Source organism: Crotalus tigris, unplaced genomic scaffold (assembly GCF_016545835.1).
Source record: "Crotalus tigris isolate CLP2741 ecotype Arizona unplaced genomic scaffold, ASM1654583v1 scf7180000024338.4412243, whole genome shotgun sequence".
NCBI classification, from domain to species: domain Eukaryota; kingdom Metazoa; phylum Chordata; class Lepidosauria; order Squamata; family Viperidae; genus Crotalus; species Crotalus tigris.
Genome location: NW_024100508.1, coordinates 706,640 through 721,296, shown reverse-complemented (window position 1 = coordinate 721,296; position 14,657 = coordinate 706,640). Strand labels below are relative to the sequence as shown.

The following is a 14,657-nucleotide window of genomic DNA, read 5'->3' as shown; positions in this document are numbered from 1 at the left end:
AACATCCACTCATTTCAGCAAAAAAAGTTACAGTGGCATTGAATGAGGGAGATTTATGAGACAGGTCCTCATTGTTGCACCCGTCACAGCATCCTTTCAGTCATCAGATCAGATCGCAATTCAGGTTCTTGATAACCAGCTCACAATTACAACAGTACAGCATGTCACAGTTATGTAACTGCCATTTGTGACCTTCACTGCCGGGTTCTGACAAGCAAAGTTAATAAGGAAGCTGGCAGGAGGTCACAAATGGCAATTGTGTGATTGCAGGATGCTGTGACTGTATGGGATTCGCTTTATGACAGCAACTGGGACTACCCAAACTGCAATCGTAAATCGTCGCAGTCACATAACATTGTACTTTAAAATCTCATTGCTTAGCAACAAAGTTCCCGGTTCAAATTATCATTGGTAAGCAAAGACTACCTATTCCAGTTAATGAATATATTTGTGTGCAAACTGTATAAATTATTCTTAATATGTAGGTCTTTGGTTGTTCGGGTTTTCTCCCGCGTAAAATTGGAAGTGTCTTGGCGGCATTTCGATGAAGTCCCATTCGTCATCTTCAGGCTGGTGTTTTCAGCTTCGTGCTTCGAGGAGCACGAAGCTGAAAATATAATAATATATATTATTAATATATTTATATATTTGATTAGTATCTTAAATAGATAGTTTATTTTTTTCAAGAAAACCTGCAACTGCTTTTTTGGTTAATGCTTGTTAAAATTGTTTAGCTCTTAAAACTATATTTCAGTTGCATATATGTTTTTGTTTCCCTCTTTATTCATTGCAACATCTTGTTCTTTTATTTGCTGGTTACTTAGAATGCTTAATTCTTTTATATTCTTTTATATTTTCCAGATGCTGTTTCAGGTCCAGACAAATATTTATGAGGCCTTGACCAAAGACTGTGTTGCCAACGGCTGCTGTGTAAATCTGTTTCTTTTCCCAAACCAGTATGCAGATATTGCTTCCATGGGCTTTGTGACTTTTCATACTGGAGGAACATTGTACAAGTACAACAATTTTCAGGTAACTGACAAAAGCTTCTTTTTTTGTCTCAGTAGTTTGCAACCTGAGGTCAGTAATTCACTTGGACAATATTGTAAATAGTGTCAACCATCCCGTTGGCATCTGCAGCAAAAGAAACCCCTGGGACATTATTTTACCAAGAGTATAACTTTACTGATAGATCCATTCAGGCATAGAAGAAGCAAAGCTAGCTTTGAGGTTTTCGAGTGAAAAACAGCATAGTTAATTTCCCCTTTTACCCACTTCAGCCATCCATTTCACATTGTCTAACAATCCAACACATTCTTTTTATTTTAGGGAAACAGTCTGCGCTTTGGGAAGGTTCCCATTGCATAACCTTGAAGTATCATGATCATCTCAGGCTGCAAATGGCTCACATAAATTCCTCATCTCCCTCCCAGCTCCCAATGCATTCCAAGCACTCTCCTCCCCCCTCCCTTTGTTTCTGTTGTCAAATTGCGAGAAGTGTCTTATGAGTCAGCCTTGACAGATGGTTTATGTAACAGTTCCAAAAATAAAATAAAAAATTTAAATGGCCAAAAATTTATTCTTTCTTGGAATCTCATTAGATTTTGCCAGATTTTCAAGATTTCAATGCACTGATTTTTTTTTTAACTGCAGGGGATAACTTCCATCCAGTTAACAGAGCTAAATTAATTAACTACATGTAGATTTAAAGACAGATTCAGGTATGGTTATATTCAAAGTATATTATAGCACCTGGGTTATCTAACAAAACTGTAATAATTCTGGCACCAGGATGTTAATTTGAAAAAGCAAGGGTTTAGGCCCAGTAGAATGTAAATCTTGTAAGATAAAATGTTCTTTCTAGTGAAGGGATTTCCCCTCCACACACACACAAATGCCTAACGATTTCTTGTGAATTTCCTCTATATGAAGATGCTGCAGAATTATTTAACTTCCAGCAGTCCTCAACACTGAATATTTTAGCTAACTCTTATGGGACATACAGATTAGCTACACCAGGAGAGCAACTCACCTACAGTAGGATAAACATAATGTGGTATTTGGCCTTTGAAAGATCTTATGATAAGACCTCTGAAAATGTGATGCAGTGATTAAGCTGTTGAACAAAGACCAAGGAGATAAATGTCCCGGTTCATCTGCAGTCAGAGGATCAGGGTTGAAAATTTGACAGGACATAGTACCTGCCCAAACTATTTCACAATGATGTGTGGAAAAATATGAGAAATTTCAAGCACTTATAGCAGGGGTGTTAAACTGCCGGCCTATGGGTCGGACATGTCATGTGGAAGCCGTGCCCATCCCATTGCCGGCAATGGCAAAACTGGCCCGATACGTTGCATGATGTCACGGGACGTCGCAAGTTTGACATGCCTGACTTATAGGAACAAAAAAGAATGTAATACATATTTGTCTAAGTAGTAAGTAAGTAAAAATTTTGTCTGGTGATTGGAACTAAAATTTTAATCTGATTTTCTTCTCCATTCCAAATAGGATAAAGAAATGTATAGATTATATCCCTCTCTGCTTACTAGTGCTGAACTCCTAAAGGAACCATTTATGTTTAGTGACATTTCTGTCCTTTTCCTGACATTAAATAATTATAAATCACACTGTTCTTTTTGCATTCCTATATATTCCCTAGATTTATGATGACAATGCACAACATAATCTTGTAAGATTATAAAAATTTACAATTATTTTGTTAAACTGGGAATATAATATGTAAGAACTTCTAACATAAAATCCCTGCTTGGTCTAATGTTGACTTGTTTTTTAAATGATAAAGATAGCCTATTTTCTAATATCTGTTTTCATTGATCTATTTTAAGAGTGGGTTTTCTTTACTAATAATTGTATTTTTTTATGTATTACAACAGTTTGATTTTTCTCTTAATCTGCATGACCATGTGAGAATGTGAAAGGCCTGCAAGCATTCACTAATTAAATTCTTTATTTAGGAGTGATTTAGTGCTATTAATTCCTAACAGTTTATATCCAGAAACAATTTATGTTGTGCTACTGCCATCCAGTGGTAGACATTATTTAGTCAAGTTTTTCCCAATCTCTTGTTTTTGTTTAGATACAGTCTGACAGCCATCAATTTCTCAATGACCTGAGGAAGGATATAGAAAAAAAAGTGGGTTTTGATGCTATTATGAGAGTTCGAACTAGTACAGGTAATGATTACTACAAGGGTATTTTTTTGTTTTACATGCTTTAAGAGATAGATTTAATATGTGTTTTATTTCCTGGAATAAAATGTGAAGCATGGGAATTAGTAAACCTCGACGTAAAATCTGTCAAATCTTTCCAAATGCAGTCTGGATTTGTCTTGGTTTTTAGATGAAAAACCACCCAGGTTTCTTCTTGAAACATTCAATTACATAGCATAGAATAAATCCATCATTGTTGGTATAATTATAGTGGATCATTTGAAAAAAATGTCATGATCATCAGTCTTCATTTCAAGCACACTTTCCTTTTTGAAAGTAAATTGCTGTTTCTGTTAGGAATAATGGGACTTTTTGTTGGTTTCAGGTTAATGTTTCTTATGAGTAAGGTGACTGTAGTATTTATTCTATAACAAATCAGCTTCTCACATTAAAGAGGATGCAGATTGGTACTAAGAATGGCACTGAGCAGGGGAATATGTCCTTTGAAGCTATCAGCTATCTTGCCTATTGCAAAAAGGATGCTGGTGGCTTTTATTAACTGTACAACTTACTCTTTTCTAATCATCACTTAGGTTTTAGAGCAACAGAGTTCCTGGGAGCTATTTACATGAACAATACCACAGATGTTGAATTGGCAGCAATAGATTGTGACAAAGCTGTGACGGTGGAGTTCAAGCATGATGATAAATTGAGTGAAGATGGTGGGGCTTTAATCCAGGTAAGAAGTTCTTAGGTCACATGCTTCTTTGGTCTATTTCTGGATGACCTTTACTGTAGATCGTTATACATAATTTGTATATACAGGCAGTATTGCGCAACCTGTGATGCCATATGACTTCCCTAACATATAAGCAGTAAATTACATTTACTGTAATTGATGTATGCCAAATGCAGCACTGGAATTTTCATTGAATCACTGTGTTGCTTACCATAGTTGACACAACTAGCTGTTTTGTTCATGCAGTGCTCTTCTATTTTCCTGGTAGAATGTATGCTGAAGTTTAGCTGTTTATGACAAGACTGTGAATCTTTATCACAATAGAGAAGTTCCTATCCATCTTTAGTCAACTCCTGCTTCAGATGTTGTCTTAGCTTATTTCTTAATATCTTTACAATGCTTTACAATATTTGCTGCTTCAGCTCTTGTCGTAGTAGGGGAATACAGCAGAATTGAAAGCAACTGTAATTGGGATTTTTTAAAGTCCTGATTTGTTATATATAGTTTTATGGGCTTTTTGATTTTAGAAGTGATGGAGACAACCCTTACTTTAAAATATAAGTAACCTGTAAACTTTCATTTGTAGTGAAGACTTATTTGTCATGACTGCATTCCTGCAGCTTATAAAGGATTTCCAAAGTTATCTCAACATTTTGCTACTATTATAGTTATTCACATACCTTGAAGCATCAGAAATCCTCATGTAACTGTGGTAAACAGTTATTCTTGGCAAAGAAAGCTACATTCCTTAGCAAAATATGCCCTTATTTCAAGCTCCAACATACCAAAGTGATTAGTGCCTTTCCTGGGAATAAAGGACAGAGTCAGGTACACTAAATGAAAGTAAGTGGATGCAAATCATGAAAAACCTATAATAATTTTAAAAGGGACATTTAATTTTGTAAGTCAGGGAAAACTGCTAGATGGCAAAAAAATCAGTGAATAAATATTGCAATTCATGGGCTTTAGTTATATAATTTTGAGTATAAGGTACATGTGAATAAGAAAATAGTTAGGACCTTGGCATGTCAAACTGTAGGGGTGTGGAGGACCTCTGTGAACTACCTTGGAAGTCAGTTTAAGCCATGCTGTTTTAAAATGATCCTTGGTCCAACTAATTATAATATATTGTTATGTTTTGGTTCATCTGGACTTGTATTAAAAAAGAGAGAGTAAAATTCCACTTGAATTTTTCTATTTGTAATATTTCACATCTTACACTGTTACAGTGCTAACTTAGGTTTTAACCCTGTGTGTGCCATTCAAAGTTGCAATAGTGAGATAAGTGGCTGCATAAATTGATATCATAAATATAATAAATAAATAAATTATACCTTTTGACTCAGTGTCCCAAATTACTGTTTTAAAAACAAATTGAAATACTTGTAGAAAATGCAAGTAACTTAACCATTTTAAGTTATCTATCATCTTGACTTTGTCACTGCAGTGTGCAGTCCTTTACACATCCATAACTGGTCAAAGAAGACTGCGCATACATAACGTTGGACTCAGCTGTAGTTCCCAGTTAGCTGATATCTACAAGAGCTGTGAGACTGATGCATTAGTAAATTTCTTTGCAAAATCAGGTCAGTTTATAATACATGATTTGGGAGTGAGGAGGGAGGCTGGAAAGTGATGGTGGGCATTTAAAATCTGATAAAACACGTGGTATTAAAACCCAGAAATAATCAATACTTGTCATATATAAGAAATAGGCACAACACAGTGATGTAAACTGGTAATAGTTGCCTTTAATAAATCTAATTTAAGTTCCTGGGTAAATCACAAGTTCATATTTCAGAATTTCTGTGTATCATTGTAATATTAATAGAGTATTATTGTTAGGTCACTATGATAGCATTGGAGCAAGAGTATAGGCCAGGGGTAGGCAATCTTGGCTCTTTTATGACTTGTGGACTTCAACTCCCAGAATTCCTGAGCCAACCATGCTAGGAATTCTGGGAGTTGAAGTCTACGAGTCATAAAAAAGCCAAGGTTGCCTACCCCTGGCCTATACTAACCCCTGGTATAGGCCATTTTTTTCTTGTGGTTGACCCTGGATGCAAGGTGAATAATTTTCACAACATTTATAATTTAAACCTAACATACTCACAAAGTTTTATACTATGTTTAGAAAGAGTAGATTAGATGAAACGTTTTTAATACCTAAAGTCTGAATTTTCTTCTGTGAAAAGATATAATGGTTAACATAACATATTTTTAACACTTTTTTACATAATGATAGCTTATAAAGCCATTCTCAGCCAGCCCTTGAAGACTGTCCGTGAGATCCTGGTGAATCAAACAGCTCGCATGTTAGCATGTTACAGAAAGAACTGTGCTACTCCATCTGCAGTGAGCCAGGTATTTTATATTTCCAGCTACGGATGTTTTATTTGCGCATTATTTGGGTATTATTTTAACATGTAAGCAAAAAACATGTGGTATCCAATTCAGAAATATTGCATCTCCATAGGGTTTCATATGGCAAATTTTATTTTTTCCCTTAAGTAGACTTAAGTGCTTGTTAAATTAGTTTAGAGACTGAAAGTTGACATGCTGTAGAAGTCCATTATAGAATATAAACTAAGAATCTGGTGCTAAAGTTTCAGAGTGATGCTGTCAAGTCTTGTCTCAGCAAATAGAGAGGCTGTTGGGGACTGGATGGGGGAAAATGGGCTCAGGCTTTACTCTACCAAGACCAAGTATTAGCAGATTCTTGGATCTTTTTGTTCTGGGATTTTTCGTCTTTGGTCTTAAATGGGATAGTTATGTTGGAATGTGTCTACAAAGGAGGAAGTGATGTGATAGACTACAGTAACACAGCAAGTTCTCAGGAAGAAGGGAGCACATTCCTAGGAGGGGGTTGAGACAAGAGATAGCACAATCCAGAGCTGAATTGTGAGAAGAGAGAGATTTAGCATAATCACCCTCTAGATTATCCATTAGCTTAGGGTAGCATAGGTGTAGTCTGGCAAGTTTCTGTTTACATGATACAAGCAAATAAAGAACTTTATTTTGGCTGGATTGTGTTATGTCGTTTTTGGGGCTTGGCCTGACAATAACATTCCCCCATTTGGAAGTAGTGTGCAGTATGGGGTTTTTCCTGGACTTTGAGATCCTGTTTGAGGAGCAGGCAGCATTGGAATTCAGCAAGATCTCTGCACAAATCCAACTTAGGTGGTGGTTATTCCCATTCCTGGATTGAAAAGCTCTTCTTACAGTCACTTGTATCTTAGTCACATGTGAATGGACTATCACAACATGGTCTACATGGGATTATCTTTGAAGGCATCTTAGAAGCTACAGATGGTCCTGAATGCAGCAAAATGAGCAGTGATGGGCAGGCCTTGCTATGTTCATGTATCACATCTGATTTGTAAGCTGCACTGGTTACCAGTATGCTTCCGGTTGCAGTTCAAGCTGCTGGTTATTACTTATACAATCTTACATGGCATAGGCCCTGAGAGATCCTTTGTCTCCTGTTCTGTGTAATCAAATGGAATTGGCTTGCTTCAGATCCCATCAACTAAGCAATATCATCTATTGGGGCTTAAGAAACAGGCCCTCAACACCCGCTCTCTGTGACAGCATTCCTCCCAGAGATTCAGTCAGTCCCACTCCCTCACGTTCAGGCCCCCAAAACATGGCTCTTCCCGCGGGTTTTTGGGCAGATTATCTGGTTGGCCATTCTAAGTTGGGGGTGCTGTGGAAGGTTATACTTTACATTGTTCCCTTGAGGCACTGTACTTTATGTATATTGGTCCTCAGTTAATAACCACTTATACAACAACAGTTTGAAGTTACAATTACTGGTCCTCAAAGTTCCAGCCATCCCAGCAACCTCACAGTTATGTGATGGAATTCTGGGTGCTTGGCAGTTGGTTCACACTTATGATGGTTGCAGTGCAGTGGCCATGTAATTGTAAGTTGTAATCTTCTTTGCCAGCTTTCCAGCAAAGTTAATAGGAAAACCAACAGGAAAGGTTGCAACTTGTTTTGGTAAGACTTCCCTTTTAACAAATCATGATCTTCACATCACAATGGCAACAGTGATTGCAGGGATTGACATTAATAAGCAATGCAGTCATATGATGTTGTGTTCTATATATCAAAAATATTGCTTAGTGACAGAAATGTTAGTCCCAATTGCTGTTGTAACTTGAGAACTACCTGCATATTATATTTTTCTGTTGAGCAGCTTAGAAATTGGATGGATGGATGGATGGATGGACGGACGGATGGACGGATGGTTAAATAAAGCAGCAAGTTGAAGGCAATGCAGACTTTCTCAGTGCAAATACAGCAGATAAAATTGTAATATAAAAATTTCTCATGGCACTGTTCCAGTTATTGATTTTAAACTATGGATGATTTGTGCTCCATGGATTTTTTTTCAATTCAAAGAACAAACAGTTTAAAATACAAGTCAAGATTGTAAGATTTTGTGCTTTGTTTCCTGCAAATGTTAACTGATTTACACTATTTTCTTACGCTGATTTTTAAGTAAGCTTACAAAGACATAAATTGCAATCTGAAATAAACATCTTTCCTCACTCACATTTTCACTCAATTATTTTTGTGGGCAGGACTGTAAATTATGCAATATAAACCACCATACAAAAATAGCACTTGCATAAAGCCTAATTATTCAGTGATGAAGCACTGCAAAGAGTTCAGAGTTAAAGCTTTATTTTCCAGCTTTAGCTAGCACCTTTTATGGTCAGCGTTAGCCCAGGCTGGTATGAGGAAAGATCTAAATACTGTATTTATCGTTCCTGTATGTGCTACACCAGTTGTGCTGCATTTTCATTGAATTTTGTAGCAACTGCCTGTTTAAAATCTTGGCCTTCAACAGTCTTGCATCTCTGTATGTGCAGGAAAGGTTAATCTCTAAATGTCACTGTGTTATAAATAATGCAATACAGTTTTTAACTACGTGCAATTTAGTATATAAATATCAGAATAATTTTTTGCTTTGTATGGTATATGGTTGACAGAACACATTTTCAATTCATTTTCCTATAACTGAACGGCAATTTTGAGTTTGTATTTCTGTATTTCTAAAAAAAAAATACAACTTTTGAAAATTAGAAAGGTTTTTGTTCAGGCTCAAATCACTTGAAAAATTTATCCTTTTCTAACTACCAAGATCCGATCATAAGAGCAGTTTCACTATAACATGATTGGAAAAGCTAGATTAAGTTCTAAGTCCTATGATCCCTGATTTGTACTGTATGCATGTGATACCAAAAAGCAGATGTCACATTTATATTATAGGTACAAAATAAGAATGTTTAGGCAGGGAAAAAAATTCAGAAATTGAATATATTCTCAGAGATTTTCATATTTTTTTTAATTATTGAATATACTTTTTTTATAACACTGTTTTATGGACTGAAATATAAACAGAGTTGTGACATTTGAAGAGACGAAAACCATTTAAATTGTTTGTAGAAGTCTGTCAGACAAAAGCAGTAGATTGTGGATCTAATCAGATGTAAATTCTGCTGGAGAAAATTGGAGTATATGAATGACAAGACATTTTAGCTGATGGCTTTTCTTCTTTTTCAGCTTATCCTTCCTGATTCAATGAAGGTACTTCCTGTCTATGTGAATAGCCTTCTGAAAAGCTGTGTGCTGTTGGGCAAGTCAGAGATTCCCACGGATGAAAGAACTTTTCATAGACAGCTGGTCATGTCAATGGATGTTGCTGGCACCCAACTTTTATTCTACCCACAGCTTTTGCCAATTGTAAGTGTTTGGCTATCAGCAGATATTGGGCAATGTCATAGGGCAGTTGCTGCGACATGGAGAATATGTTAGGCTAGGGCACAAGACTACCTCTTGGGTAGTCTTGCTGATGCTACTCAGTCCATCTGGTCTGAGTTAATGGTTCTACCATTATAATTCCTTCAGCTCCCAGAGATTGGGAAAAGCCAATATAAGAATGATAGTGTCATGGCACTGATGAAGCACAGTTCATGTTGCTCAACAACACTTCCCTCTGTAACAACTTGTAGCTATTGCCAATAGACAATAGTTGGTGACCCTAGCTGTGGAAAAACCAGCCAGACAATAGTAAGTTGTGTAATATTGTCCAGCAAAGAAAAATCAGAGCAACTTTTCCATTTGTTCCCTGGCATAAATCTGAAAGTGCAGGTAGATTTTCATCCAAGAATAAATTATTTTGCAAAATGTGTGAATCTTAAGATTAACTTTTGTGCCTAAAGTATTACTCTTTGTATATACAGCATAATATCTAGAGTTGCCAATGTAGGAATATTCATCTGGCCACCATGGTCATAATGTGGATTTTAAAGAAGCAGAAACTTCAGAAACATTGTCTCCTAAATTAGTAGATATATAGTCATCATTTCATTGATTCAGAATCTATGTGTCCAAGCTTATTAGGAAAAGGATAGTTCAGTTCAATAAATTATATTTGTCCTGACAGGCAAAAAATGAAGCGCATATATATATATGTCTTCTGAGGTTTTCGCGGGTATTTGTATGTAGGTCTTTGGTTGTTCGGGTTTTCTCCCACGTAAAATTGGAAATGTCTTGGTGACGTTTCGACGAAGTCCCATTCGTCATCTTCAGGCTGGTGCTTTCAGCTTCGTGCTTTGAGCAGCAATGTGAATATATATATATTCAAAAAAGGTTACCGGTAAATATAAATTTAGAAAGGTATCTATAAAGAGTTTAAAAAGCTGTTAATTGTTCCATATGTTATGTTGATCTTAATCTGTTTATCTGAGTGTAGTCTATGGGCTGCTGGTGACCTCCTCAACCCTCCTTTGGTTGTGTCTCATTGCCCTGACTCTTATCACAGTATTAATTATGTGGCTTCTATGTGTACATGTGTCTTCAGGTTGTTGGCAACTATTTGGACAAGTCCATACAGTGTAATTGGCTTGCCATTGCTTGCTTCCTAGGGCTGAGAGATTGTAACTTGCCTAAAGTCATCCAACCAGCTCTGTGTGTAAGACAGGATTAGAACTCATGGTTTCCCACTTTCGACTCTTGTGCCTTAAACCACTACATCAAACTGAGTCTCATAGTTATTCAGATTTTTTTTTTTAAAAAAAATGCAACGTATCTAAGAACTTAAATGTTATCCTACAGCACTCCATGGATGTAAATAAAGACACAATTCCTTCTGCTGTTCGCTGCTCAGAAGAACGACTCTCTGAAGGAGGAGTATTCCTATTAGCAAATTCTCTACATATGTTTCTATGGCTTGGAGTCAGTGCCCCACCAGATCTTATCCAAGGGATATTTAATGTGCCTTCCATTGCACATGTCAGCACCGAAGCTGTGAGTATAGTGTTATGTATTTGAGAAAGAGCTGTTGAATGCTTGCTTTTTAATACTTAATTTCCAAGCTATGATGCAAGTGTCAGGTGACATGATATGAATAATGCAGCCTTGAAATCACTGCTCCTTTATAAAGATGAGAATGCAAATGTGTAGAAATAGGCCCAGAAAAAGTGGGTAGGTTTCTATACTTACATTATTTCACAAGTCTATTGATTTCCCAAAACAATGCCTTTACTACCGTCCCCCGAAACCAGTCCAAATTACAAAGATGCAATATGCCAGGACTGACTCATGTATAGGCAAGTTTTCAGAAAGAAGCACACAAATTACAATTGAAAGTAATGTGAATTGAATGTGTATTATTCCATTTTTACAAAACGTTTTATAGAATCGTAAGGGTTGGAAGGGACCTCAAAGATTGCCTAGTGACAGTCCTATCACCTGCTTATTGCAAGAGCTGCTGAAACATTTTAAACAGATAGCTAACTAGCCTCTGTTTGAATATTCCAGCAAAGGGAGCATATCACTTCATAAGGCTATTTATCCCACTGGTTGACATCTATTAAAGTGAGGAAATTACTTATAGCTAACCTGAAACAAATTCCCTGTATGTTTCAAACAGTTGCATCCTAAGCAAAGGGAACAAAGCCATTCAGTTCTCTGTGTGACTCTTTAGGTATCTGAAGACCGCTATCATATCTTCTCTTAGCCTACTTTGTGCATGATAAACAATCCTTTAACCATGTTCATAGGACTCGGTTTCCAGTTCCTTCATTATCTTGGTAGCCTTCCACTGAACTTGCTTTTTTATCACTGTTATTGTTTTATCATGCTACTGAACTTGCTTCTGTTTGTTAACATCTGCCTTGTATTTGCCTTTTTATCTGGCCTGGCACATTGATGTAATAATGCCTTTATTAATGGCTGTGTCAAATTGTATGTGAATATTGTCCTATTAACCAATAGCTCCTAGATTGCCTCCAGATTTGCTAAATATTGTTCAATTATCATTGCTTTTGATGGTTCAGTAGGAATATTGAATAGTTGTTTTCATGAAATTCTATTTTAGCTTCCAAATCTTCTTTGTAATTTATTTCATCTTTGACCATGAATAAAATATTTATCAATAAATTTTGATGAATTTGTCAATGAAGTTACATTCACTGAGAATTTTAAGGAAATTTTTCCTGTACCAAATAATTTGCTTGTTTCCACTGTACAAATCAGCAATTTTTAACCTTTCAAATCCATTTCAAATCCATAAGGCAATGTATTCTTGTTTTGCCAGAATAGCAATTTTCATGTGTGCTAATCCTGTTATGTGTATTTATTCATTACATATAGACACGTCTTCCAGAACTGGATAATCCTTATTCTTCAAAACTAAGATCCATAATAGATCAGCTCCAAAGCAGAACACCTTATTCCATGAAGGTAAAAGATTACTTAAAAAGTTATGATTTCCTAATTCCCTCCTTTGAGAACATTTTAAGAACCTTAAATTTTCTCGCTGTTTAATTAAGCTGAGAAATAACTCAAAGCGGCATTTGTACATTTTGTTCATTCTTAAACTTTTTTTTTAAGATTCTGATTGTGAAGCAACGAGAGCAGACAGAGATGGTTTTCAAGCAGTTCTTGATTGAAGACAAGAACATCTATGGAGGAGCTTCTTATGTAGATTTCTTATGTTGTGTTCATAAAGAAATATGTCAGCTTCTCAACTAATGGATTTTGATGTTAATTCTCTGTGCATTTGTTCAGAACCTATTCAAGAATGGCCAACTACCACCACAAGGTGCTTTAAATTGCTACCTTATTGTACAGTTTCTAATTTTGTAGATTAGTGCTTTGTTTCATAATAATGTAGCCATCTATCATTATGTAAACTAGGCAAATATTGCTCAGGTATAACTCCTATGGGAGAGCCTTTATCCTTCTTTAAAAGGAAGTTTTGTAATGGCAAGGTTTGAAATCCGGGAATCTGTATGAAACATGCAGTTCTCATTTCACAAATTTTAATAAATTGCAAAGCATTAAGCCCTGTTATATATGATTTGTATTACTCATATAATTTTTTTGTCCTTTTTACTGTACATTTTAACCTAATAACTTTTTACTCCTAGCTTATATTTAATTTAATATTGTTTTGCTTTTTATTATTTTTCATGCTGTGGTGTTGTGGCATAGCTTTCAAAATAGTGGACTATTCAGCCCCAGCAAAACATCCAAAGATTGGGGCCAGTGGAAATTGTGGCTCTCCAGATATAACTGGCCTATCTGTGCCTCCCAATCACCTGTTGATTTTGTAAATATTTTTAATTATTTCTTGGGATGATAAGGAAAATGAGGAATGAAGGAAATCAATCGGGGGTGGTGGTGGTGGTGTAGTTCTTTTACACGCAATTTGTATTTAGGACAAAAAAAGCTTTTTGTGTTGACCATGTCCAGGTGTAGCCTCAACATATTCACAAGGCCTTTCTGCCAAAACTTTAACATACTCCAGACTCCCGTTACTGTACATCAGTCAGAACAACTGAATTGTAACACTTTCTCTATGAGACAGTATTAAGGAATTTGGGATACTTTTGTTTAGGATATAGCAAAATTTAACGCCTTGCAAAAAGCAAAGTAGCAATTGCTATTACTGGAATTTACCTAAAGAATAACTGTTGGAGTAAATTAACATTTAAACAGTTAAACCTGTTCAATATACTAACTTCCCAGACCTGGAAAATGTACTACTACTTGAAAAATACTATTGTGTTAACTTTATTCCTAAAATAAAAGTTCTTTATTTGACTAAAACTGCACATTTATATTTAACTCTTTTAACTGCTTTAGAATTATTAGCCCATTGTCCAATTATATGTTATTTTCAGGTTTTACACTGTCATATTGAGAATCACATGATCTGGGATTAATGGTTGGATTCACACTTATACTAAGTCATTGCATAGTGTTTGACTTACAACCATTTGTTTAGTGATTGTTGCAAGTTATGACACTGAAAAAAGTGACTTAGTGTTTTTTACACTTACACACAACTGTTAAGCATCCCCTGGTCATGTGACCAAAATTCAAATGTTTAGCAAACTGACATGTATTACTGTTGCAGTGTCTGGGGGGGGGGGTATGTGATCACCTTTTGCAACCTTCTGACAATCAATGGGGAAGCCAGAATCCCTGAACAACTGTTATTAACTTAAGTGATTCCCTTAACAACTGTGTCAAGAAAGGTTGTAAAAGGGGCAAAACTCACTTAACAGCTATCTTATTTAGCGATGGAAATGTTGGGCTTAATGGTAGTCATCAGTCAAGGATTACCTGGTTGACCAATATGCAGTTGGTTGACTATTAGGATGGGTTTTCAATCAATCATGATTAAAATTCTGGCTTATTTTAAAGGATTTTAAATTTTTTGT

The 14,657-nt window shown here is 35.9% G+C and overlaps 1 protein-coding gene across 2 annotated transcripts in view; it reads left to right on the top strand.

The window, feature by feature from the left end:
- Positions 1-14,040, top strand: part of SEC24D (SEC24 homolog D, COPII coat complex component) — a 73,045-nt gene extending 59,005 nt beyond the window's left edge. For both annotated transcript variants that reach the window (XM_039325553.1, XM_039325552.1), the window contains 9 exons: positions 862-1,032; positions 3,101-3,197; positions 3,767-3,912; positions 5,360-5,498; positions 6,158-6,276; positions 9,487-9,666; positions 11,041-11,232; positions 12,580-12,669; positions 12,820-14,040. In XM_039325553.1, coding sequence (XP_039181487.1) covers positions 862-1,032; positions 3,101-3,197; positions 3,767-3,912; positions 5,360-5,498; positions 6,158-6,276; positions 9,487-9,666; positions 11,041-11,232; positions 12,580-12,669; positions 12,820-12,960 — 1,275 coding nt within the window. In that variant the 3' untranslated portion in view covers positions 12,961-14,040. The remainder of the gene's footprint in view (positions 1-861; positions 1,033-3,100; positions 3,198-3,766; positions 3,913-5,359; positions 5,499-6,157; positions 6,277-9,486; positions 9,667-11,040; positions 11,233-12,579; positions 12,670-12,819) is intronic.
- The last annotated feature ends 617 nt before the right edge of the window (positions 14,041-14,657 follow it).